Source organism: Corythoichthys intestinalis, chromosome 10 (assembly GCF_030265065.1).
Source record: "Corythoichthys intestinalis isolate RoL2023-P3 chromosome 10, ASM3026506v1, whole genome shotgun sequence".
NCBI lineage: Eukaryota > Metazoa > Chordata > Actinopteri > Syngnathiformes > Syngnathidae > Corythoichthys > Corythoichthys intestinalis.
This window is the reverse complement of record NC_080404.1, coordinates 18,729,690-18,756,106: the sequence shown is the minus strand read 5'-3', so window position 1 is coordinate 18,756,106 and position 26,417 is coordinate 18,729,690. Positions and strand designations below refer to the sequence as shown.

At 38.1% G+C, this 26,417-nt stretch overlaps 1 protein-coding gene across 2 annotated transcripts in view; it reads right to left on the bottom strand.

Moving 5' to 3' along the window:
- The window catches only part of disc1 (DISC1 scaffold protein), a 107,148-nt gene that overhangs the window by 49,961 nt on the left and 30,770 nt on the right, over positions 1–26,417 (bottom strand). For both annotated transcript variants that reach the window (XM_057848306.1, XM_057848305.1), the window contains 3 exons: positions 25,762–25,864; positions 22,195–22,383; positions 852–912 (listed from right to left, as the gene is read on the bottom strand). In XM_057848306.1, the coding sequence (XP_057704289.1) occupies positions 852–912; positions 22,195–22,383; positions 25,762–25,864 (353 nt within the window). The remainder of the gene's footprint in view (positions 1–851; positions 913–22,194; positions 22,384–25,761; positions 25,865–26,417) is intronic.

The following is a 26,417-nucleotide window of genomic DNA, read 5'->3' as shown; positions in this document are numbered from 1 at the left end:
AGTGTTCACATCGACTTTCTTCTTTATAATGAAAGGAGAAAGGGGAAAGTGATGTATGCTGTAAAGCAGTCAGCACATTTGTTGTTGGGTTTTTTGTACCTGCCCCCCTCCTTAAAGTTAATTAGTGGCGGTGAAAGCGATACAGACCCCTTGAGATATAAAAGAGGTGTCATCCAACTAGTTGTCAGTTGACATATTATCACAAATGTTATGAAAATATTTTATAAAGGTTGAAAAGTTACCTAGTGTAACATACTTACGGTATGTCACACTGATGCTGCCATCGTTGTGCACTCCCTGTGGATGTGGTATTACCGTAAAAAGGAACCTCTGTCATGAGTTGTGTGCACATTGTCATGTGAAGCAAATTAAATATAGAAGTGTTGTTCCACTCAAGTCTTGGCTTTACATGTACTTAGATTGAGAAAGTACATAACACCTAGTGTTGCTTTAAGTCCACAACCGCATATATCGGTATCGGTTTGATATCGGTAACAGATTTTTAGAGTTGGACAATATCGGGATATATGGTATCGGATAAAAACGCAATTAGCGGACAACTCCAGTACATACTGTAAGTAAAGGTAAAAAGAAAACTGTGGAATTGGCCTTAGAAGCTGTCAAATTACTCACGTGAGAGCAAAAAGTGAGAAAGGCGGATGGAGACAAATCACATGAGAAAAGTAAGCGTGTGAGGTGGTGGGTGAACTGATTGAGGACAAAGGAGGCGAGTCCTTAAGGGAGGTTGTTCTGTTTGTACCTTCATTTTTTTTCATCAAACACCCCTTCGAAAAGGTGTCCACCATTTACTGTATGTGTGAACATAACAAAAGCATTGGTAAACAACTTACCTATGTAACCTGTCCTCCAATAGCTCAATATATTTGACGGCATTGTCTTTCAGCTGGCTTTCTGCGAGGAGAGAACACAGGAAGAAAACAGCACATTAAACTCAATTTACTTAATTTGCTGCACGATAGTGACAGAGTAACCTAGCAACAAATCACAACTCTAATCTAATTAAAAGTGATTGTCCTGAAGTATATCGGGGCGCATCACGGTTGGTGAGGCTATTGTTCATCAGAGCAAAAGAAGATTGGCTGTCTCTCTTTGTCTCAAGACAAGCGTATACTTGTGAAAAAGATGCACTCAAACTTGAGATGGCTGGAGGGCAAGAGAAAATTTTATCAGTGTATATTACGTGTCCTAATATGGCACCAGTCTTTGTGCGGTGCTTTCAGATGGACGGCGAGCGTGTTGCTTTCTTTAGACCCCTGCCAGCTTTGAGCTGTGCCGGAGGACTCAGACGCAGGTTGGCTGAGCGTTAGTTAGGGAGTTAGGATGAAGGCGAAGGCAATCTCAGTGCCGTTAATGAGCTCATGTATGAAACATGAAAATATGCCCCCCCTGCAGCAGCACATCTTTGAACCCAATGGGATGCACTTATATTAAATTGTTCACTCTGTGAAGGGTTGATTTGAAAGAAAGAAAAAAAATCAACAAAATGCTCGATTTGTAGACATAATGATTTGAATTTGCCATACATACAAAATGCAAGTGTTTGCACCGATTTTATTTTTTGCCTCACGAACACAAAGCTGTGTGTTATCGGCGATACTGTCTGATACTGGTACCTCATTTTTTTGAAAAAATGTAACGTACATTTTTTTCTTTTAATACTAAATTATGGCAAACTCACTTGAATGGTCATTACCGAATATAATAGAAATATAGAACACATAAGACAGCCCTGATTATAAGACAACCCCCTCTTTTTCAAGACTCAAATTTGAAAAAAAGACTTTTTGAACACCAAATTAGTTTTTGTACAGAAAATTACAGTAAATCCCATCCGAAACAAATGATTATAACAATATATTCGAGAGAAAAAGCATGTTATTTTGTCTCATTCAAATCTTAATATCGGAACATTTAAATATGTAAACTAAATTGCAATCACATTCGTAAATGAATGCTTAACTCATTGTCTGCCATTGACAGCACTCGACGTTCAATCCATAAAACGTTTATTCGCTGCCACCTTCCCACTGAAAAAGGATTGGATGTCGGCTAGTGACATACTCATTTAAATTCACAGCAGACAGATGATTGTACCACATACAATTGGACACATCATCACCTTGGGAAGAGCGACAAGCTCTCTTTATTTTACAGCGGCGTGCATAGCTGGTGGCCATCTTGGGTAAGGCGACCTACAGCTCGCAAATTACATATTGCGCAGCATCAACAGGTTATTTCTTAGTACTCCCTGATATCGATGACATAATTTTAACACTACAAAGTACATTTACTAACCTATTTTTCTGTTCATACTGAACTTTTTTGACATTTCCATTATTGACGATGTAATCACTGGTATAAAGATAGATGTCCTATTTATTTAAACAGGTAGGATAGGCTGTGAATTCTCATCCTTCAGTCCCATTGTTGGCGCTAGATATCCAACACTGGAGAAAAAGAATACAATTTAAGGGAAAATACTGGCGGCTGTGGTTTCCAGTGTTACCATTAAAATCACATGATAACTGTAAAATGCAGATGAAAACAGAATAGTGCTTCAGTAACTGTATATATGATGATTAGATAGGTGCCGATTACCGGTTTTAAGGCATACCGTGGTATAAAAAACGTCACGGTTTCAAAACCACAAACATTTTCCGTCATGCCGTCCCAAAGTTATTAGCTATTTATGTCCCAAAAAGAATGGAGAAATCCCTCACTTGCAGCTGTAAGGCTCAACCCTCCCCCACCGTTTGTTGCTCAGTGTCAGTGAGTCAGCTGTGCACCACAATGGCTGAAGGAGTTGAAATGCCTGAACTTTTTCCCCCTTCAAAGAAAATGAAATCGCCGGTATGGGAATACTTCGGCTACAGAAAAGTCACAGACAGCTGTGGCTTAGAGGAGGAGGGCCAACCAACATGTAAAACATGTTTGTGGCGGGTGGTTGCCAAGGAGAAAATACCTCCAAGATGATTTGAGATGAAACACTATCATGAACGTTTCCCACCAGCTATGAGAGTAAACTCCAGCGTGTTTAGTGTGTCTAGCAGTGGTGAAACATGTGTTTTTTTTCTCTCTGGCAACTGTCTGTGTGAAGAGCGTGTGTGTATAATGTAAACACGATACGAGCCATACACATGTGCTTTTTAAGGAAAATAATTCAATTATTTTTGTTCTGATGGTAATGTTGAGCTGTTGCTAAATGACTCCATTTATTTGAATTTTATTTAGAAGATTTTTTTTTTTTTTTTTCCATTTGACGTTATACTTGTGTTTTAATTTGCTAATATGTTTTGAAAAATTAAAAACCTGTTCAATAGAAATAGTTTTCTTTTTAACCCAGATATCTCAAAGTAACACATTTTAGAGCTGTAATTGCAATGCCGTGATACCGTGAAACCGTGATATTTTGGCTTAAGGTTATCATACCGTCAGAATATCATACCGGCACATGCCTATTATTATGCATATTATATCTATTTCATACTGTAAACCCTCTTTTCGATGGTGTTTTGTGCGTGTAGAAGGTTGGAAAAATCTACTCTCTGAGAACTTAAAAGAGCATGCTGAACTGGGCTATTAGCTCAGCAATCAGTACATTCGACTGCCACAGTGAGGGCACTGATTTAAACCCCAGTCAGTGACATCACCGCCATCAGACCAGTTACTTATACTGAAAATACATTTTACAATTGTTTGCTGTGAGATAAGGGTTAAAAGTTTTTTTTTTAACGTTTTTTTTTTCCCGTTCCGTGCATTAGGTTTTTTTTTTTTTTTTTGTCATTTTTTTACGTTACAATTCTGCCAAACACAGCTGCCCGTAGGGGTGAAAACCTCTGGGTACCTCACGATATGATACGATTTGCGATATAAGGCTCACGATAACCATGAGTTCACAATATGGCGATACAATTATCGATACATCAGTCAGGAAATCATTGTACAATATACAATATATTGATTATTGCTCTCTTCCTGTTGATTTTGGTGGCATTTCCTGGTAATTTCCTATTGATCAGGGGGCATTTATGGATCACTTCTTGTTGAGTTTGGGTTAATGAAAAGGAAGTGACGTACAAATCCCTAAAATGAACATAAAGTGACCTACGTATAAAATGCCCACAAAACCGGGAAGATTGGCTGTGAATGCTCTGTTTCAGTACCATTGAAGTTTAAAATGGATTGGAAGTCAAGCGCCGTCAGTGGCAGCCAATGAGCCAACACAGACACTGTTCTAGTAGAAGATTTTGGTAGCAAACTTTTGGCTCCTTTTTTTCGAACAGTGACACCTTTTCAAAACGATATATCGATTTTTGGCCGGAGCATATCAGTAACCTTCCGGGATACATAAAGTATCGCGATACATCACAGTTTTGATATATTGTCACACTCCTAGCTGCCAGTATGTTACCATAAATTTGCATGGAGCAGATGTGAAAAGCAGATGTGCTAACAACTATTACACCATGCTGTTCCACTTGAACCAAACGGTGGAAATTCTACATATATTAATTCCGCTATCAGCAAGACCCAAAGGTCAGGTGCCAGTGCTTCTATTTAGATATCACAGTGACTGGTGACAAAAAAAAAAAAAAACTAATTGGTGTTCTGTATAATGTTGTAGTTTGACATGCAATTTGTATTATTGTATCGATGGTGGTTATTAGACAGTGTCAGCTCCTGGAGGAAACAGACGACAAGCAGACACAGCAAGGAGAAACGAAAATGGTTGGGTGAGACACACATATATTAACACACAGCATTTGTCCATACGCCTGTGCAAGCACAATGTAGATAGCAAGGCTATTTCTGGATCTTGCCTGAGACAGTAGCCAAATCTCATATTGTGTGCACGTAGAAGGCAGCTCACTTACCACCCCTTTAATTGCCATGTGGTATCCTATCCAGCTTGAATGTCTCTCATGTCAACTTTCATCCATGCATTCATTCATTTATTAAGTAGCATGCAAATAGATAGCCACTGAATTATACATGGAGCTTTAAGCCTGACTTTGGATGGATGATGGTAGGTACAAACGAGAGATGACAAAGTAGGCTACAGCTTGAGTAAGTGCAAGAGCCGGATTTAGATATGATTTATTAAAAGGAATACAAAAACATGCCAGAAACAAAGATAGGTGATGCAGACATAAGTGTACTGAGTTCATATTTCCTCCTATGCTGATCCTATTATATGCCGAGGCGAGAGTGAGCCCGCCATCTTGTCGCCATGCCAACCGCCAGCAAAACTACTGAGCCTTTGTGGGCATTACAGATGAAAGAAAGCTAATAGAAGGAGTCCTAGGCATCGCACAGCAAACCCTACCCCTGTGCGAAATGAACCCAAGCAATGAGTTGTATTACCACTTCCCGTAAGTCTGCGGGAGGCCATGTCATTTGGCAGACCATGCGAATAAAATCAGTAGTAAAAAGCCAACGAAGATGAGAGGAGCCACCGTTGTAGTCCGTGAAATATGAGGCCAAGCTTAGCCTCCCATTGCGACAGTGATCTTAGCAGGTGCTCAAAACACTGATTCCAGATCCCAAAGTCTGTCCCCAGAAGGCCATCCAATCATAATAAATACATATCTGCTGACGATGAATCATTTAACGTTTCAAATGAGCCATTTGTTTTGACAGGTTTTGATATGAATTTTTAGTTGGCGTGGCTCAGTAAAAAACTAATTAGCTACATTAGACAAAATTATCACACAGTGATGCACAAAGTTAACAATGGATTATATGAGCATTCGAACAGCGCGGTAATTGAAAATGAATAATACAGTAATTTCCTGACTGCCTCGTAACAATACCTAACATCTGTGGGGCTTCCTTGTTGTCTAACAAATTAGAGGCGTCTCTCTGCTAATGCAGCGCCAATGATATGCATGTTATAAAAGCCAGCGCATAATAAGGCACAAGAGCAATTGTGTGCCTTTGTAACCGAGCTCAAGGCATTGACTGTGATGAATGTGTTTAAGCTCAGCTAGGTTGTTTGAGTGCTAAGCGCTGCAGGTAACACGAACACGCTCTGCATTATGCACATGCTCACAATGCACACTGTGGATGTATCTGAATGGAACAGCAGCCCAGCAGCGTTGGCAATGAAGGAAGGGGCGGCGGGGCGGCACAAGCTGGTATGGCATGCGTTCAATAAGCCATGATATTGTACAGCTTTGGGATCACAAAGCGTAGCAATACCCAGACAGCAGCTGGCAAAGAGAGCATATTGTAGGACTATTCATGAATGCACCAAGGAATACAAAAGGAGTTACTTGACATAAGATGTGTTGGAAATGTATCGGTCTTAAATGCTGCACATGCTTCCATTACCTTCATCAGGGGTATCTCACCTGATCTTTGTCGCGAGCCTTGTCTTAATTATAGTTTCCTTCAGAGTGCCATTATGTCTGCCACAATGAATTGAATAACTAATCAATTATCAAATGAATAGACAATTTTGATTGTCATGAATCTTTTGAAGACATTGTTGAACTGTAAATTAGCCAAATCCTCTTACAGTTTTCCTCAATTGCTTTAGTCCATTTGTACGATCAGAATTGAAATTCTCAAAACAGTTTGTGCATTTCTCAAAATTTCTCACGTCGCACAGGTTGCAAAACAACATGGATTAGATGCAAAAGCCAGTTTTTTGTGCAAAATTCTTAGTCTTTCGCTCAAAATTAAATTTCTGTGTCAGTGAACATGTTCTTTGACACAAGTTCTTTTTTCATTTGTGTAGACAAGACAGTCAAATTTCTCAGTCATGCTCTCAATATAACAGTTACTCTCAAGGGCGTAGGTTTGGTGTCAAATTGGTAGGGATGACATAACAGCAGAACCTGCATATACACTTTTTGCCGGGGACGGGACATTAATAAGATCAAACAGATTGAATGAACGGGGGTCATGGGCTACATTTCTCAAGAATATGAACCTAATTAATTGATAGGATAAATGATCAATGCAAAATAAATCTGTAATGACTTATGCTAACTTTCATGTGTATTGGTTCAGGTGATACACCGTTCGATTCAAACTTTAGTTTTCAAAAACTACTCAAGAAACATTTTTGAAAACTTCCAGAATAAATGTCTGGTTTTTATTAGCAAATTTAAATTGCAATATTAGAACATAACTTAAAGAAAATTATATTAAAACACAATATAAATACAAACTTGATGATAATCTCTTAACTATCAAGGAATGCTAAAAAACAAAAACATTTGTCTTAAGACCACTTTAACATTATCTGTCTAAAATTATCCGTCTGAATTACGAAATTCAATATAACTGAAAAAACTTAAGCGGGGAATAACCAAAAAAATAATAATAATAATAAATTGAGGTTTCCTTCAGGTAAAACACTACTGCTTTTGTTTTGCTTTTTGCCACAAGATAGCCAAACTCAACAAAAAAATGTAAGCTCCTTTGGGCAGCTGTAGGACCACATAAATAAAATAAAAAAGAAAATTGCGGAGAAGGGGGTAAAATTCGGTTCACTATATTTCTCACAGTTTAACGTGAACAGCAGAAAACACATACAGGAAGACACTTCTCTCCAAGCAGCTTCCTACTCGAGTTTTGCAGGTTAGCAAATTCACATAGTTTAATGTTATGCTAACTGTGATGCAGGTTGGACTTTCAATAGCAAAATTAGTGGTGTGTCCCCCACCTCCACAACATTGACATATTTTTACATTACCTACAATGGCTGCTGCTGGCCGAGGAAAAAAAAAAAGTGTAATATCTCTCTTCGAAGGGGGCGGCATGTTGTGTTTCTGAAGGGGCTGTGAGCGCGTGTGTTGTGTCAAGTCATGAGCCAATCAAACTAGGGTTTGAGGGGAAAAAATGGATTGGCACATTCAGAAAGTGAAAAGGGAAATTTAAGGCTGAACATAATGAAAATAATTCACTTACTGTAATAATGGTAGGACTCTAGCCTTAGAGCATATGGAAAGACAATCTAAATTACTGTAGATATATAACTTAACTCATTATATAATGCAAATAAGGTTGCTTAAAAATTGGTGGGGACAATTTGAACCTTCTGAAAAATTGGTAGTGTTATGTCACTACCGTCCCTAAGCAAACCTACGCCCTTGGTTACTCTGGTGGAAGGCTCTGATGCTGAAGATAGTTTACAAAAGTTTTGATTAAAATTGCAAGTTACACCTTTGTGTGTGGGAGATTAATTCCAATGGACTGGACAAGATTCAGTTAACGTTTTTACTGTTTACAGACAATGTCATTATGATACAGTGAGCAAAAGACAGCACTGAGTATCACAAATAGGAAAACAAAAGCAAAATTAGAGATGTGTACTTAAGACAATCGGCACAACTAAACCGAGTGCTGTCGGGATTTTTTCCCCCCATTCTTTCTACACATCTTGATCGTCCTCTCTGTTGGGCCACAAATTTTCATCCACATCACAACGGATGTCCTCTCTTGCTATAAAGCGTGGAAAGAATCTTCTTGAATGCCTTATCCAGCCTCTGCAGTCATCTGCTGTGATGTCACTGCATGCTGCATTCATGGTATCCATAAGAGTCATCGGAGTGTGAGGCTGGCGACTGGCGATTAAGGAATGGGAAGTATGGTGGGAGGAACTCCATTACCATTCTGTTGTGGGTTGCAAACCATTCTCTGATGATGTTGGTGTGGTAGAAACTCACAGTGCCCCAAACTATTACAAATTTTGGCAGGTTAAAATAAGTTACGTAAAATAAGTAATGAAAATGCTAAGAAATAAGCACACACGTTGACATATTCTGACAACATTTTAATCCGTTTTGCATGTAAAGACTTACAGTATGCAATGAATTAATGACTTAACGTTGTTGGTGGTGAGACTATTCAATAGACCCATGATAATCCATTTTGAACATCATCACAGATGCAGCTGATAATGTAGGAAACAGCAGAGAATTGTACAAATCATTTGCATGGATGTACGAAAACATCCGCAACTTGTTCAAAGAAGCGGTAAACTGCTTTTTTGATGTGCACTAGCGATACAATGTTGTGAGGATTGAACAAGTAGTTTTGAGAATTTCAAGTCTGAGCAGCGAAACGTTCTAAAGCAATTGAGAAAAACTAACGTTCTTCCTTTGTTTTATTTCTTTTATTCATGTTCGTTTATTTATTTACATTTTTTCCATTAAAACTCAGGAAACAGTAAATATTAATAGGTGCAGGAGCCTATCCCAGCTATCTAAGAGCAGGAGGCGGAGTACACTAGGAATGGGTTGCCAGCCAATCGCAGATAGTAAATATTGCCTTGTAATTATTAAAAATGTTTTAAGTGTTCATTTTAATATATTTGTTAAGGTAGGAAACTAAATATTCTCTCTCAGTAGTCATTGATAGTTCATTTAGGACTACAAAAATTTTGTTCAAATTTGATTGTCGCCAGGTACATGATTTACTTTTGTGGGCCGGACAAAATATAGTTATCTGGCCCACTGGTCTTAAGTTTGACACTTGTGATTTACACCAAGGATAATTTTTTCAGTATTACCCCCCAAAAAATTAAATTCCACCAAGTGAGGTCCAAATCTATTTCCCTGTTACCATTGAGACCATTTCCTCCTCTGCCCAGGTGAACAGTTTGGGTATCATTTTTGACAGATCAAGCACTCGTTACATAATTATTTATACAACATTCAATTTATTTCAATAAAAGTAAATTTTCTAGAATATATCACTTAAAAGAACTGTTGAATAGATTTAACATTGGCACTTGTTTTATACAGTAGATCTGTACTTTTAAATGATGTCAACACTAAAATGAACCCTTTTGTTGACATCACACTCATTTTCCTGCGTGAAAAAACATGAATTGAATATATTAGTAAAAAAAAAAAAAAAATCTTGACCAGAGGGTCCCATTATTTGTTAGGGAATAAAATAGTACGCGTGATTAATTCAGGCATAGGCAAGAAATCAGTATCAAAAAGAGTATAAAATGGTGCTGATTGAAAGAAGAATTGTTAGAGCTGATGAAGGTCGGCATCACTCAGAGCAATTGTTGAAGAAATGGACTTGATTTTGCAAGAGCATGATTTGAGCTTACAAATATGCAGTTATTAACAAAGAAAGAAAATGTTGCGCTAAGCGACTATTGTCTGAGTTCTGCAGTGAAAAAAAAAAAACCTCAAAGCAAATTGTGATTTTCTTAGATCTCTTGATAATGGAGAAAATAATGTTCAACCCCTTGAATTTACAGTTAACTCATTGGCTGCCATTGACGGCGCCAGACGTCCAATCCATTTTGACTGGCAGGGGAGAATGAACATTGGTATTTCCATCTGTACTCAACACTTTAAAAAAAAAAAAAGTTTTTTTATTTAAAAAAATTTTTTTTTTTTTTTAAATTTATCTTGATTCATTTTGAACTCATTTATTATTTTTGTAACTGCAAATTATATTATATTATATTAGTGTATCATTTTTATTTTCAGGATTTTCTCATTTAAACTGTATTTTTCTAATTTATTTAGTTTATTTTATTTTTTTTTTTTTAATGAAGACTATTTTACGCACTAAATAGTACAACAGTGGTGCCTCTACTAACGAAATTGTTCCTGGAAGCAGTTTCGTAACCTGAAAATTCTGTAAGTAGAGATGCGTTTTCCGTGTAAATGTCCTAATCCCTTCTAAGCCCCCCAAATACATGTCACATTTTCATTATTGCAAAATAAACTCAGATTTTTTTTTTTAAATCAGAGTTGTTCAAAATGTAGAAAAACAAGAATAGAGACTAAAAGTTAATACACTCATGCACAGACGTCACTATCAGTTGACGAGACACAGGGCTCAGGGCCGATTCGTGGGGGGGGCTCTTTTCAAAAACTAAAATTGAAATATTTTCAAAACCAAAGCTGCTAGCGACCTAAAACCAAAACAAGCACCTCTCTTAGGCATATATGAATCTCCATGAGCAGCGATATGAAACAATTCAAAGTTGTTCCCTAATAAAATCCGGATTATTATTTTTTATACAAACATAACAAATCTTAAAATGAGAAGATGCTCAAATTTTATGCTAGATGCATAAAAACTACCACATGCAGAGAAAATCACCTATATTTTCAGGATCTATAGCAATATTTAACATATCATCATCATCAATATCAAGTTTTTGCCCAAAATAGCAGAACCTTAATACTTGAGGAAAGCATGCAGAATCATCTTAATTTTACTCAACAAAGCAAAATTAGCATTTTTCTATATACAATCACAATTTATTTATGTTGAATACCGATGTTACTATTGCCTCAGCAAGGAGGCAAATTTTGCCGGCTATCTGGCCCTCGTCGTTTTTAGATTGAAATGTTACATAAAATAAAACACGTAAAAAGCCATTGTTTTTTGTATGGACACAGAAACATCTAAATTTCTACTTTTTTTGCTCAAAAACGGGCAGTTGGCTGAAAATGACCTGACGTGTACTTACGCTACTGTGTATGGATACAACATGGCGGCCATCAAAATAAATGCGTGCATCCTGCAATTTCTACAGATACGAACATAGAACAGTCTAGATTCTTGGTTAAAAGAGAAAAACGGGGCAGTTATCATTCATTTTACGTAAATATTTCAAGCTAAAATTACGCTAATGTGTAAATCCATTGTGGCTGCCATCACAAAACAAAGAGCTTTTTAAGTTGAAAATTCCTGTAAACAAATGTGTAAATGCCTGAATAGCATACCGCATGAATTCTAATTATCGACTGTCACGTTGCCATCATAACGCTTAAGTGGGACATTATAGACACGCCCTCTCATACAATCCATGTTATTTCTGCTTGTTTTCTCCGGTAATCTTTAAAAAAAAAAAAGGGAAAAAAAAGAACATGCTGATCAAACACTGCTGCTATGGAACTTGTAGAAAAAGACTCTAGACATTATGACACATGAAGGATGTTTTCTTCATACGTTTCCCGAAACCAAAAACTCAAATCAACTTGCGCGGTCGTCGAAACGACCAGTTTAACGCCAGCAAGCTGAAGCCATTCACATTTCAGATGCATTAAACATTTTGTTAGGGGCCATGGTCCCACAGAGGACAAAGAGGTAAGCCATTTTGATATTTTTACTTATTTTTTAGTGTGGCGTTTTGCCGTGCTGCTTCTTTCTGACAATTAATGACCTGAAAGAAATTAAAACTGACTGCCACTGTTACCTTTTCTGTAGTTAAAAAAAAAAAAAAAAAAAAAAACTATAGTAACTATAATTATCGAATTAAGATTTGTTATTAATGAAAACATTTAAAGTGTTCGTTGGCTGTCACTGAGTAGCATTTGCGATCGCTATACAAAAATAGCAATGTAAATTGCCCCCAAGAACAGTCAGAGACATAAGACAACCAGAGGATATATTATATAAGATAGACAGGGCATATGGTGGTAAAGGATAGATTGTTGAAACAGGAGAGTGTCATTGTCAGAGGTGTAAGGCAATGCACACAAGAAAAAGGTGTCGATAAAAAAGCCAACTCTGGATCAGGTCAGCTCTTTTTCCAGTCCTTTTTAGCCCTCGACACTCAAACTATCTCTTCAACTGAACATTTGTACTGTATGTTCTTCCACATCTTTACCGGTGAATTTGGTACCAGGAACATAATTTTCGGACAGAATTGGTAGGTTTAGCTCAGTGAACATCTCGTTCGTACACTATTTCCATTAATTTACTATTAGGGACAAACGAGAGGGTTACCCCCCCTAGCAACAATTGCTAACGTCATGAATATTAATGAGCAAAAGTGATGTGTTGCTTGCGGGACATTTCTCTAAATACGAACATAGAACAGTCTAGATTCTTGGTTAAAAGCAAAAAAACAGGCAGCTATCATTCATTTTGCATAAATATTTCGAGCTAAAGTTCCGCTAATTTTTTTCATGCTTTCTTTTTGACGTTTCAAAGCATGGGGCTATTTAATATAATAATTACCTTGAATCCTCCACCTAATCACTCTTGAGACACTCCTGCCTGCTTGTATGCTGTAAAACTTTCGTCCTTTTTCCACCTAAATCCGGCGTTTGAACGCAGCGCGTTTGAGTTTACCACAGTCAAAGCCAAATGCTATGCCTGGGTCGGACCCCAACGGGAAGGCGTGGCGCAATGTTTGTGGGAGTTGTCTTGTCAACTGCTGAAATCTATGACTCATGTAAAGCTGTCGGAACATGATGGGCAAATGAAGAGGAAGCTTGGATACACACATACAGTAGAAGTCCCTTTTAGCCAAATGGATGCCAGGAATGCTAGGCAATAGCCAATGGCAGAGCAGCTATAAGTATGTTACGTTCGGTAAAGTCTGGGAGCTGCGAGTATAAGCCATACTGTATTTTTGCCTTTCTTATCCTGAAATTTCTTTCATAACAAGAGGCACTATTTTCCCGTTGAGGCGTGTCTTAACCTGAAATTACTGTATCTTGAGACGTTCTTAAGTAGAGGTAGTAATACTGTACAAGTATTCCTCCTATAATTAATGTACATTTGTTAAATTGCGTAAACATTTTGTGATGTCAGTTATACCCAAACACATACACACTAATCGACTCAAGCACAGTTAAATGTGATAATGGTAGGGGTGTAACAGTACACAAAAATCTTGGTTCGGTACGCACCTCAGTTTTGAGGTCACGGTTCGGTTCATTTTCGGTACAGTAAGAAAACAAAATGCAAAATATAAGTGTGCTAGTTTTTTATTACACACTTTTGTGCTTTCAACAATATACAAACTATACAAAGCTAGAATTCTGCTCAAAAAGTAGCGGGTATTTAAAGACAACAATTTGCCTTTCAGACCCCGCGTATTCGTCAGCTTTCTTTCTGAGAGAAAGAAGAAAAAAAGTCCTGTGACTCCTGAGAAAAGCAATCCCAATGACAAAGATTTTAACATGTATTTACAAATCAAATGCCTGAATGAAACTTTTTTTTTTCTTATGAACGGTTTTCAAAAGCTTTATTGGTGGATTTTCTCAAGTTAAAGCGCGACACAGAAATTAATAAATTTAACCCTATATTGCCAAATGTATCACATTTGATACACCTAAAATTTCATGATTTTGAGATTAATTTTGAATTTTTACATTTCTTTTTGAAAAAAAAAATGATGGATGCAAGTCAACACATGCATCTTCAGGTTCCATGAGGAAAAAAACAGGTATTAACAAGGGTTAAAGATATTAGAGCGCTTACTGCACGTATGCATTTTGACTTTTCTTTTTACAAATTTGAAAAAAAGGTTTCATTAAGACCTTATTTTTCAAATTTTGTGATTCTCTGATAATTGCTTCATATTGCAGGCATTAAAGGGTGTTCATTGTGTAAGCAGGATGTGTGTATTATTCTTATTTAATTACAGGTGTTTTAGCTCATTTCAATTTATTTTATTTAAATGGGCTATTATTTATTTTATTATGTGTTTATATTTTACAAATGTGATGTAGTATTCATTTATATTGTATATTTTATGTTGTATAACTTTAGTTCCTATGTGAATATTAGTTCCTACTTGTTTTGCTGTGGTAGGAGGGTTTTGTATTGAACACGGAGCCGTATTCGTTATTATTATAGCAGAGAAGACAGCAGTAAATCAACAAAGACAAGTCAACTTTGCCCCGATCTACCACTCAAGAGATCTGATGGACTCAAAAAGAAGGTTACGATTGCATATTAGTTTGAAAATCGACCAAATCCACCGTATTTTTACACGAGTGACTTCCGGCCCGATCCTAGCTACCGGTAGTAGTATCGACGCAGGAGGGCCGCGTCTTGCGTCAAATAACAAACTCTGCCGTTCTTTTCGCGTGCTTCGCGTTAAACTGCTTCTGGGACGCATCTAACACGCGGCCGCACTGCAACTGGTGTACATTGGCTGATTGACTCTAACGCCCGCGTTTCAATGCGTTCTCGCATCGGCCACGTTGTTGCGCCGTTGACGTTTACTGTCCTACCGTGTTGGTCCTCATTATAGTAGAGAAGACGGAGTAAATATAATCCACACAAAGAAATTGTAACCGGATCGACTCACAGCCTCGAAAAGTAAGGGTTATATTACGTCAGAAACTCGTTCGGTACGCGTCCGTTCCGAACCAAACAACACGAACCGAAACGGTTCAATACTATTACATGTACCGTTACACCCTTAGATAATGGGTATCATTAACGACATAGGTAGAAGTGAGTACACAAATCTGATGGACATAAGATTTTACCGTGAGCTGTCCATTACTAAATTAACTTGCTCACTCCGCAGTGCTGTTTGAGGAAAAGACATTGACTGATACTGTGAATTTGTTTTTATAGTGATTCCTGTGGGTACACATGCATTGAAATATCTGACATCTGACACAATGGAAAGCCCCATCCCATACTTAATCACAGGAAGAATGAATAATGCCAACAAAACTTCAGAAACAAAAAGCAGAAAACACTCTCATGGGTCCACTTTCCCACTTTACCGCTCTCAATCACATTGAGCCTCTTTTGGAGAAGTGCTGTCATACCTTCCATCAAGTTCTCAATAGAAGCACCCTAAAAGTGGCAGGGTAATGAATAAATCATATATATATGCCCTCAGCGTTACTATCAGCACTCCATTAAGAGGAAAATTGCATTTGTGTAATAACTATGAGTGGCAGTATTTGGATGTGCACTTTCATTGCCAGATACAAAGATTACTGGATAGAGTAAAAAAAAAAAAAAAAAAAAAAAAAGCTTAAAAAGAGGACACCTCGAATGAGAGTGCTACAGAAGAATAGCAAAGAAAAATGTGAAGAAGAGCAACTTATTAAATACATTACAGAATGTTAAACATTGGAAGCAAATTGCTTTTGTTTTCATCAAATTAAATCACTCCACTCTTATTGATCTATAGCAAATAGTACTACAGCATTAAAAGAATAAATTGAACAGAACAGACAGTCAGCACTTCCATATCTCATTGTTCAAACTCCTGGGGGTCATTTACCCTTCATGTGAGGTCTTTCAATTATTTATTTGCAAATTTAGCATCACTTGAAATCTCTCTTGGGGACAAAATTATACACTCTACTCGATGTGAAACCTCTGGCCATAATGGATTTTGTATTCATCAATACTCATGCCAGTGGCAATTAGAGGCATAATGGCTCCAAAATCCCAACGCCCCACCCTGACACAGAGAAGATGGTCTCTACACTCAACAAGATGAAATCATTCCATAAGTGCATTTTCTTTAGAGCTTCTATTGTGAAAGTGTTGCATTTCAAAGGATGTGCATCCATTTTTTGTGGATTTATTTTGCGGATATCATTCTATAGGAATACACCAAATGTAATAATAGTCCATCTTGACTTTAAAGTGAAAAAAAAATCCAGCCCTTGCAAGCCAAACAATGTAATGTGCTGTTTGTAGACTATCAGGTTGCAGTTTGCATGTACCATACCCTTATTACCAAGTCGGTTGACAGTTTAATGAGCCCCTAGCTTGGTGTCAGCAACACATTGAGAAATTGCTGCTGCTGCCATATTGTGTGCGCCCACTTCAGCATTTGAGCGAGGCGAAAAGCCAATCATTAACTCACTATCTCGCCCCACAGTGACGCGTTATCCACCTGGTTCCAATTCATTTGTCTAGTCTGAACATTCTACTCCGCTTCTTTGTTCTGCAACTCAGTGCTGAATTGTGCGTACTGAGGCATAACATGTATTTGGATAAAGAGGTATGTTGTATTAATTGACGATGCTGTAAAATCTGTGTGTCTAATTCAATGTAGGCTCAAGCATTTAAAACGCAAGTGACTATTTTTGGTTATTTGAAAATCTTAGCCTCATAAAAACCTGGTGTTGGACTGGCTGTGAATGCTCAACTTTCAATGCCATTGACAGTGCTAGATGTCCAAACCACTGGGACTGGGACGGAATAATGAACGAATGTTACCGTGCAGTTCCTCCAAAAACTGGTTTCTCAACAAAAATAGCACATTAAACCTAACACAGAGACCTTGGTCATTCAAGTGCCATTGATAGGAAGTGACCTAAAACGGTGTTTCTAACAGCGTTATTTTTTTTCAGTAGGGAGTAATTTAATTAATGACTTTTTCCCATCTTTGCAACGCGGCTACCGTTACGGAGGATGTAAAGGGGCACGTTACTACAATTTGGTTGAATGAAGCGAGAGTTGTCTGTTTTTGTCACACATCAGCTACCTGCCTGGAGAGTGCAGAGCGGGGGGGGGGGGGGGGGGGGGGGTAGTGACACCATTGCAAGCGCGATGATGATTGACTAGGTGGGCTGATCATGCCCTGCTTCACTGCATGCTCTGGCAAACACAATAAGACAGCGATAATGGCAATGGGCCAGAGAATTTCAAAGGTAGCGTTCTCAAACTTGAATTAACATTTAATATTGTTACTGTATGGGATATTTAAGGAGAGAGTTCTGCTCACTGTGCGGTCGGCCAAACATACAGTTTTGGAGATTTGCACTGGTTAATGATCTGTTTACATTTGTTTTTCTTAACAGACTGTAATGTATTTGCTCCAAATAAATACTAAATGCTCTAAAATATTGTAAATAGTGTTTTTATTCTTCAGTCAGTTAATATAAACATCTTAGGTGTGAAAGATGTCATAAAATGTACAGGGTACCTCTACATACGAGTTCAATTTGTTCCAGGACCTGGTTTGTAAGTCGAAATGATCGTATGTCGAGCGGGATTTTCCCATAAGAATACATTATAATTTAATTCATTCATTCCACAGCTCAAAAACCGACGCTAAATCCTTCATAAATACTGCTAGTACAATTATAAATAGCAGTTACACATAGCAAAACAAATAAATTATAAATACAACTCGGAATGATAATATAATAATAATAGGGCTGTCAAAATTATCGCGTTAATGGGCGGTAATTAATTTTTTTAATTAATCACGTTAAAATATTTGACGCAATTAACGCACTAGCCCCGCTCAGACAGATTTAAATGTCAGTATAGTGAAAGGCCAACTTGTTAATTGTGTTTTATGGAGTTTTTCCGCCCTCTGCTGGCGCTTGGGTGCGACTGCTTTTATAGGCTTCAGCATCCATTACCATTGTGTAAGTTATTGACATCAACAATGGCGGGCTACTAATTTATTTTTTGATTGAAAATTTTACAAATTTTATTAAAACGAAAACATTAAGAGGGGTTTTAATATAAAATTTCTATAACTTGTACTAATATTCATCTTTAAGAACTACAAGTCTTTCTATCCATGGATCACTTTAACAGAATGTTAATAATGTTATTGCCATCTTGTTGATTTATTGTAAACAAATACAGTACTTATGTACCGTATGTTGAATGTATATATCCACCTTGTGTCTTATCTTTCCATTCCAACAATAATATACAGAAAAATATGGCATATTTTATAGATGGTTTGAATTGCGATTAATTGCGATTAATTACGATTAATTAATTTTTAAGCTGTAATTAACTCGATTAAAAATTTTAATCGTTTGACAGCCCTAAATAATAATAATATGTAATGAATCAGGTTGTAATGCGGCGGTTGTGTTTTGCATGCTGTTCCTGAACGGAACATGTGACTGACGACAGAAAGAGAGGGATGCGTTTCACTTTTCATGTTCTGTTGTTGTTGGCATCGGCTACGACGGACAGTAAGTGTGTTGTGTTGCACAAGTTTTGAAATAAATCATTAGAAACCTGCAAAAGCTGGCGACTTCCTTGCCGATGGTAAAAAAAATATATATATTATTTGTCAACTTAACTTATAAAGACTGGCGAACGGAGGTCGAAGGAGGACCGTCGAGACAAATGAAGAGTCAAATTTTACGTCGGATGTCGATGCCATCGTATTTTGAGGTACCACTGTATAATGTAATAACGTGTAGAAGATGAAAAGAAATGTCAGTTACTTTGCTGAGTAACTAATTACTCTTACAATGACGTAACTGAGTTACTAACTCAATTACTTTTTGGGAGAAGTAATTTGTTATTTTAACTAATTCCTTTTTTAATGTAAGATTACATACACTGCCTAGAAGTAACAGAAAGAGACCTGTAATTAAGAGAAAGTGACCCAGTAATTTCCCCAAAAACCCAAAACAAAGACACCAGAAATAAACCGGAAATTACCTGGAATTTACCCAAAATCAACAGTTAGTGACCCACAATCTTCCCATACTTTATACAAACCACCCAAAATAAACAGGAACTGCATTGGAAACGCCCAAGAATAAACAGGAAGAGACCTGTAATTAATAGGAAAATCGCCCTAAATCAACAGAAAGTGGACAAAAACAACAGAAAATGACTCCAAATCAACAAGAATTAAATTGCCCTAAAGTTATAAGAAATGAAAGCTTAGCCACAAATTCTCCAGATATTGTATTTTCTAGTATTTCAATTACTACAATTTGTTACTTGTCTAATGAATCAATATAATTAAAATTAAAGCTTATATAAAAAAGGAACTGTAGAAAATCCGTAATTTGTAAAGTAAAAGTGAAAGACAATGGACCAACATTAATGGTGAGGCTGTAGTCTCTAATGATCTGGATAAGAGTGGACATAAAAGGCTGACTGAACACGTGGGGGTTGTTGCTCCGATAGCTTCACTACCTGCACTGGTGTCTCGTCACTCTCCCCATCCCTTGCTTCACGCGCACACCTCAGTGCCGCATACAGTGAAGTGACCTTTATGTCGAGATCTGCCTGTGACTGATGGATTGGAGGAGCACTGCAGGCGGTGCCATCAAAACGCAATGCCAAGAGGCCAAACCCCTTAGTTAGCCCTCGAAAAGGCAAAGGGTTGTTTTAAGCAGTATTCAGGTTTCCTGTAGCGCTGATACGTCGGCAGCGTGTGACTTGACGATAATTGGCTAGTTCACACAATCTAAAGTGTATTTCCCCCGTTCACACCCCACTTCCTCTTAACAGCTGCCAATTCTGATGCAAACTCATTTGATGCAGAATCCCGAGAGACAGATGGCAAATTTTCTGTTCCTTTGAGGAAAAAAGTCAGCGTTCATTGATGCCCTCGTCCCAGCATGGTGCAACAAAAAAGACGACCTCTCTTAAAAGACTGATTTATATCGCTATTCATATTTAGCGAGATGTTTTCATTGCCCATCAAATATGTAATACTGTTAGTGTTCTCTCTTTAACTTTTAGTATATGAAAATATATGCATATTAAGAGTTATAGACACTATTGGGTGTCGTATAATTTAATCTATCTATCTTGAGTGACCAAACATCCTCCTTTGCCCGGACATGTCTACTTTTCACGTCCTATCCGTATCGTCCTCCCGAATTTTATAAATTCATGAAAATGTCCGGTTTTCATGATTTTTCACGGAACGAATTTGAAGAGAATCCCTTCAGCCGCGGGGGTGCAGCGCCTGCCTGCGTTGAAATGGCTCCTACAAGTAGGGGGAGAAGGAGTAGGTCTAAGAGACGTTTATGCTACTGCCATCCCCACGGGGCTGCTTTCCTTTTTCAATATGACTGGCATTACAAATATAGCGCAGAAGAAGAAATTGAGCAGAGCGAAAGAGAGAAAGGCAGGTGTTGAACTTGCGCGGGAGCGCCGTGTTGAGTGGCAGTGTCCCACTCTGGTTCTGTTTTGTTAATAAAAAGTCTCCACTGAAAAAGCCATCCGACGCGTCCATGTGTTTCATACATTTCGCCATCCAAGAAGAACCGGATCCGTACGTTTATCTCCTATTAATGTCGATCATGTGTCTTCTGTTGTATATTTGGTTATATGTGTACAGAGATACAGTTTATTGTATTAGTCATGTACTAATTGTTCTGCGTTCATGTATTTGGTTGAATGTTAGTATTAGATTCTAAGTACCTGTGTTTCTAATGCCTCAGGGTTCCGTCATCTGTTTTCGGCCCCCATAAATCCAAATCCATCCCTGACTCCGCTGGCGTGCCCCAGGGTTCTTTCCTGGGGCCGCTCCTCTTTATCATTTACATTCTCCCCCTCCGTTCCATCTTCCACAAACACAACATTCACTTCCACTGTTACGCGGATTACACCCATCTCTACATTTCCTCAAAACCAATTTCCTCTCTTCCACCTTCCACCCTCACCCTCTGTTTAAATGACATTAACACTTGGATCTCCTCTAACTTCCTCCTTCTCAACAGCTCAAAATCAGAAGTCCTCCTAGTTGGAACCACCGCCATGCTCTTTCATGTCAATAAGTTTTCCATTACCATTAACAATGTACCTATCTTTCCTCCTACTCAAGTTAAAAATCTGGGTGTCATCCTTGACAGCACGCTCTCCTTCCGGTCACATATTAACGGCATCACCAGATCAGCCTACTTCCACCTTCGCAATATTTCTCGTCTCCTCACTTCTCTCAACCGCCATACCGCTTCCACCCTGGTCTGTAGTCTAATAACTATATTTATTTATTTATTTTTATTTTTATATATTATTTTTTAGGAAGAATAAAGCCTGATGAGTAACCTGCAACCTTTTTTGGAAATCAAAATATGGTCACCCTAAGCTAGCTAACTAGCTAAATGTAAATGTGTGCTTCTATGAGTTAGTTTCATATAATCACACTAATACATATTCAGTATTTTGTTACAAGTCAGTTTTCCTCTGTAAATTCTGAGATTATTTCATTGAGAAAATTGCATGCAAATCTGGGATACCCTACAAATTCCTCAAGTAGTTTTAGGAGCAATGAGAAGTATTCTCAATAATAACATAACAAGCCGATTGCATGCTTGGTAATTGATTGAATGGAATTTGCAAAGCATCGTTTTCCTGTATTTATGATCTTGTATTTGATTCTCTTAGAAATCACACTTCAAGTTTGAGTTGTAAATCAAATCTAATACAGGCATTAGTGTGTTTGAATGGCTAATTGTCAGCATTTACACAGCCTGTTTGATTTTTATCAGCGTGTTTTCTTACTCCTCTTTTTGTGTATACCCACAAACTGACCTAAATGCTAACCCAACAACGTAAATCAGCAGCTGGCGGTTGTTAAAGTTTGTCATAACCTAGTTGACTTTTAAAAGTTTCCTACGATAATGAGCGGACTAAATCTGCTTGATTATTGTTTCCTCGAGTTATTTCCTCTTCCTGCGACAGCTTTCCTCCCGAGGGATAACAGTCTTATCTGAGTGGATACAGACTCACCATGCCGCGCCTCCCTGTGCTCCAGCTCCTGTCTGAGCTGCTGCCGCTGCTCCTTCATCCTGGCCAGCTCTTGGCTGCTCCCTGAGCTGAGACTGTGTAGCCTTTTGGCCAGGGCCTCCAGTCGCTCCTGCTCCTGGTATACCGCCTTCATCTCAGCCTTTAGCTCCTTGGCGCTGCTGAAGTCATTACCTGCAGCAGTGTGCCACGGAAACACATTTTTCTCTAATTAATAACTGATTTTTCCTCATTAATAGTGTAAATTAATTACTAGTATGTTAATGGAGCTTGTATGGTACGCAGTGGGAAACTTTAAAAGGAAATTAACACATACTATATTTTCAAAAATGTCTGATATGTGCCACTCCATGTACAAAAATGGAATTGATTGATACTGCATTCATTGGATAACAACTAAGATTAATTTTTCAGGTCTCATTCAACTCCAGGGGCCGCCATTTTGTTCATCACAAGTGTTGAAGTAGGAATATGACTGTCACGTGACCCGAACCAGAAAAAATTATATGGGACAACAGGCCTTCGGCTAAAAGACAGGGGAACAAAACATCGATCTGGATCGATATAGCGATCGGTTGCGCACAATTTCATCAAAATACTGTAGAACAAGGCACAAAACATCACTCAATAACGTCATCTTTTAGATACAGGGTGCTTTTTTATTAAAAAGAATGTTTTTTTATATCAGCAAAATTGGCAGAAGCATCAGAATTCCTTTGTGTTTTTTCATTGTTTTAGGTGAATGTAATTGATTGTGTTGAATGCAGTGTTGTTTTTGGTAGCCCTTTTAATTTTCATCTTAGTTTAAGTCTTTTGGATTGTAATACTTATTAGTCTTAGCCATATTTTAGCCATGTCAAAATGTCTTTGTCTTCATCTTGTTTTTGTTGACAAAAACTCAAGATTAATTTTGTCTAGTTTTAATCGACTTCAGGAGTAATATGAAATTTTACTCCAAAAATAATGAAATAAACAAATAAACAAACTATTCCAAATGAACACTGATAGACAAGCACATATTGTAGAGTATTTCTACAACGACAAAACCAACGTGGTGATAGTGCAAACTCAGCAGTAAAATAGTACATTATTTTCAATTTATTTTACCCACCTGGACGCCAAGTACTGTAGGTAAAAAAAAATTGGCCAGGAGTTTAAGAGGACCTTCGACGTAACGTGAACGTGAATGCTATGCTAACGCTACGAGTTACATTCAGTGTGAGATGGTCACTGGCAGTAATATTAGCAAATATTGTATCGTTTGACAAAGAATTGATAACGATTTGTACCGTCATGAAAATGGTGATTCTGGCATGATGTTTAGAACTTCGAATGGGCTAGGTTTGTTCAACTCGTAATCTCATCAACCCATACGTTTTAATAAAAAACCTAGGTTGGACAAAATGGTGGCTCCCTGAGATGAATGAAAAAATCTGTTTGTTTGTTATTCCATAACCATCATATCAATCAGAATGTTGTGTTTTGAATAGTGTCTGTAGATAAAACACATCGGGTATGTTTACATGGACAAAATTTCTTCAGTCCGATCAGCGTTAAGATTAAAATTATGATCGGATGCACGGTGTTCATGGACACGAAAAATATTGACCCAATTAGGTCTTGAGTTTTCATGCATCACAATGTTAGTTGGAACAAATTATTTTGGCGTGTGCAGATTGATGTTGCGAAATAATGAAGCTAATTTTTTTAAAAAGATTTATCGTAAATGTTCACATTTTTTTACGCCAGCATAATAATTCAATTCAATTCAATTTTATTTGTATAGCCCTGGATCACAACAACATTGTCTCAAAGGGCTTTGCAGAGGCAATATGATACACAATCAGAAACAGCAAACGAAGCAACAAAGATGAATGTAGTGTACACATTTATAAAAATCTTATTTTTGAACCATGTGTTCACTAAAATGTTTAGGTACAAATACTTACCATTTGTATTTTAATGCATTCTCTGCTTGTTGTAAATGAATTAATAGGTCTGAAACTGTTTTTTTTCCCACGCAGCAAACCAAAGTGAAGTCCATGTCTGCTATGTCTTTTTGCTACGACAAGCACATGAACACGACATACTCATCATAACTAGCTGTCAGGGAAATGCGGGAAGGCAGGCAGGTTGTGTGGACCCAATTGCAGGGAAACAAAAAAGGCAAGGCAGGTGGCGGTGCAAAAACGATTTAATTAAAGCCAACTAAAAACAAAGTACAAAACAAAGGCTGTGGTAATAAAAAGATAGCACTGAGGCAAACAAAACTATCACTAACAAAAGACTGCTTTTCATAAACTTACACGGAACACGAGGGCTTGGAATAATGCTGACCAGACCATGGACGTGGACATTGACGATGACGCAACAAGGACTGAAAAGAAACTGGGAGCAATGATGCGGCCAATTTGTGCCTTTTTCTGACGGCCCCCAGGGGCGCTCGAGCATGGAATGTGGGAGTGAGACACATGGAATATATGTGTCGAGGAAGACGCTAGTTTGCACTATTAGCGATGGTTTAACTTTGTGCGTTGTGCATGAATAGGGGTGGCGGACCCTCGTCTTTGTGCATGAGTAGAATTGGCAGACCTGCTTCATGGAAAATGCTAGAAGAAATTAAATTGGCCATCCGAGTTGTATGGGAAGTTTTGATGACGAGCAGCGAGAGATCGTTTGCCAAGAAACGCCGCATGCGAAGAGCAGCTTTTGCACAGGTATGCCGGGGGAGCCTGGCAGTGTAAAGCGGTGTGAAAGAAGTCCGCCATCACCAGCGGGTTTCGAACGGCCAGTCTGCTGCGTGACGAGGAGGACGGCACGGGCTCAGGAGTGACAGTGAAGGAGAGACTGAGTAGGTGCGTGGCAAAGTGTATCTGAGCGTCTTCGTATCCGACACTGAGGGTGAAGACTTTCATGGTTTGAGTGCACAGGAGGAAGATGAAGATTGCTAACAAAGACTTTTATGTTTTTAATAACTAGCCCAGTTAGTGCTGTCCCGCCATGCTGATGCTATGTCGCTTCCGTGCCGCTGCTATATAACTGCCGTGTTTGCCAGCGCTGTTTGGAACGCAAAGTTAAGGTGTGTTATTAAAATTTTGAAAAAACTGTATTTCTTTATCAATGTCTCTTGTTACTAAGTGGGCACACGCGGCCTATAGGCAGGACAGGCTTATGTCTATACAAAATGTTTTTTTCCTTTAAAAATGTACTGGGTGAGGCTTGTAAGCAGGGGCGCCCAATAGTTCAGAAATTACGGTAGGCCTTTAATCCGAATAAGTCTCCATGTAAACATACTAATGTCACAAAAACATATTTTGAGTTTAGTTTTCCTTAAATAAAGCATATTACAAGACACTGATCATCTTTAAGAATTCATTTTTCCCATGGGAAAACTGCAAATATGAATTGGTTCCAGGATCATACTGTCATCTGCCATCATAAAACCTTTACTGACTGCAAAGTAACAGGTAACCATTCAAATTAAAAATAATAACTTGTGAATGTTCTCTTGTAAACTAAAATGACATTACATTAAAGGAAGGGTGTAGTCACCTGAGATGGCAGCCAGTTTGGCTTCTTGCAGAGCTAAGAGCTGAGTTTCAGTCTCACTGACTTTCCTCCTGAGGCTGCTGCCCAGCTTCTGACTCATGACCACCTACAGAAAGAAAAAAGTAGGAAGAGAGGGGGGTTAGTCTCTAAAAGGCACAGGAATCCCAGAGGATGCACGATTCATTTCCAGCTCTGTTTCCATTTTCTTTTCCAACTAATTCTTACAAGGCAGGGATTTGTTTCTGTTCTTCACCGCTCCCTCGTCTTTGAATATACAGCATAGACTGATGTTTTACATGTCTCTAACCTTTAGGATGACAAAGACTTTGATGCCTTTCATGTGGATTCGTGCAAATGTGAAATCTCCATAAAAGATGCTGTAATAATGTCAAAGAGGAAAGAGGCACTGAACATCAGCTCTTGCAAGCTGATGGCTACTGATAAAACCTGTCTGGCCTGCATCAGCCCTTTAAACTTGTGTTTTTATACAGCGTAGAGTAGGCAGCCAGATACAATCCCCATGACGCATCTCTCATCTTTTGAGGAACTATATTCATGGCTCAAAGGGACATAGAGCAGCATTCGCCTTCATGTTTCCCTCTTGAACCTGACACAGTTTTGTGCTTCACTTTGAAAAGGTTGTCAAATAGGTTGGTTTT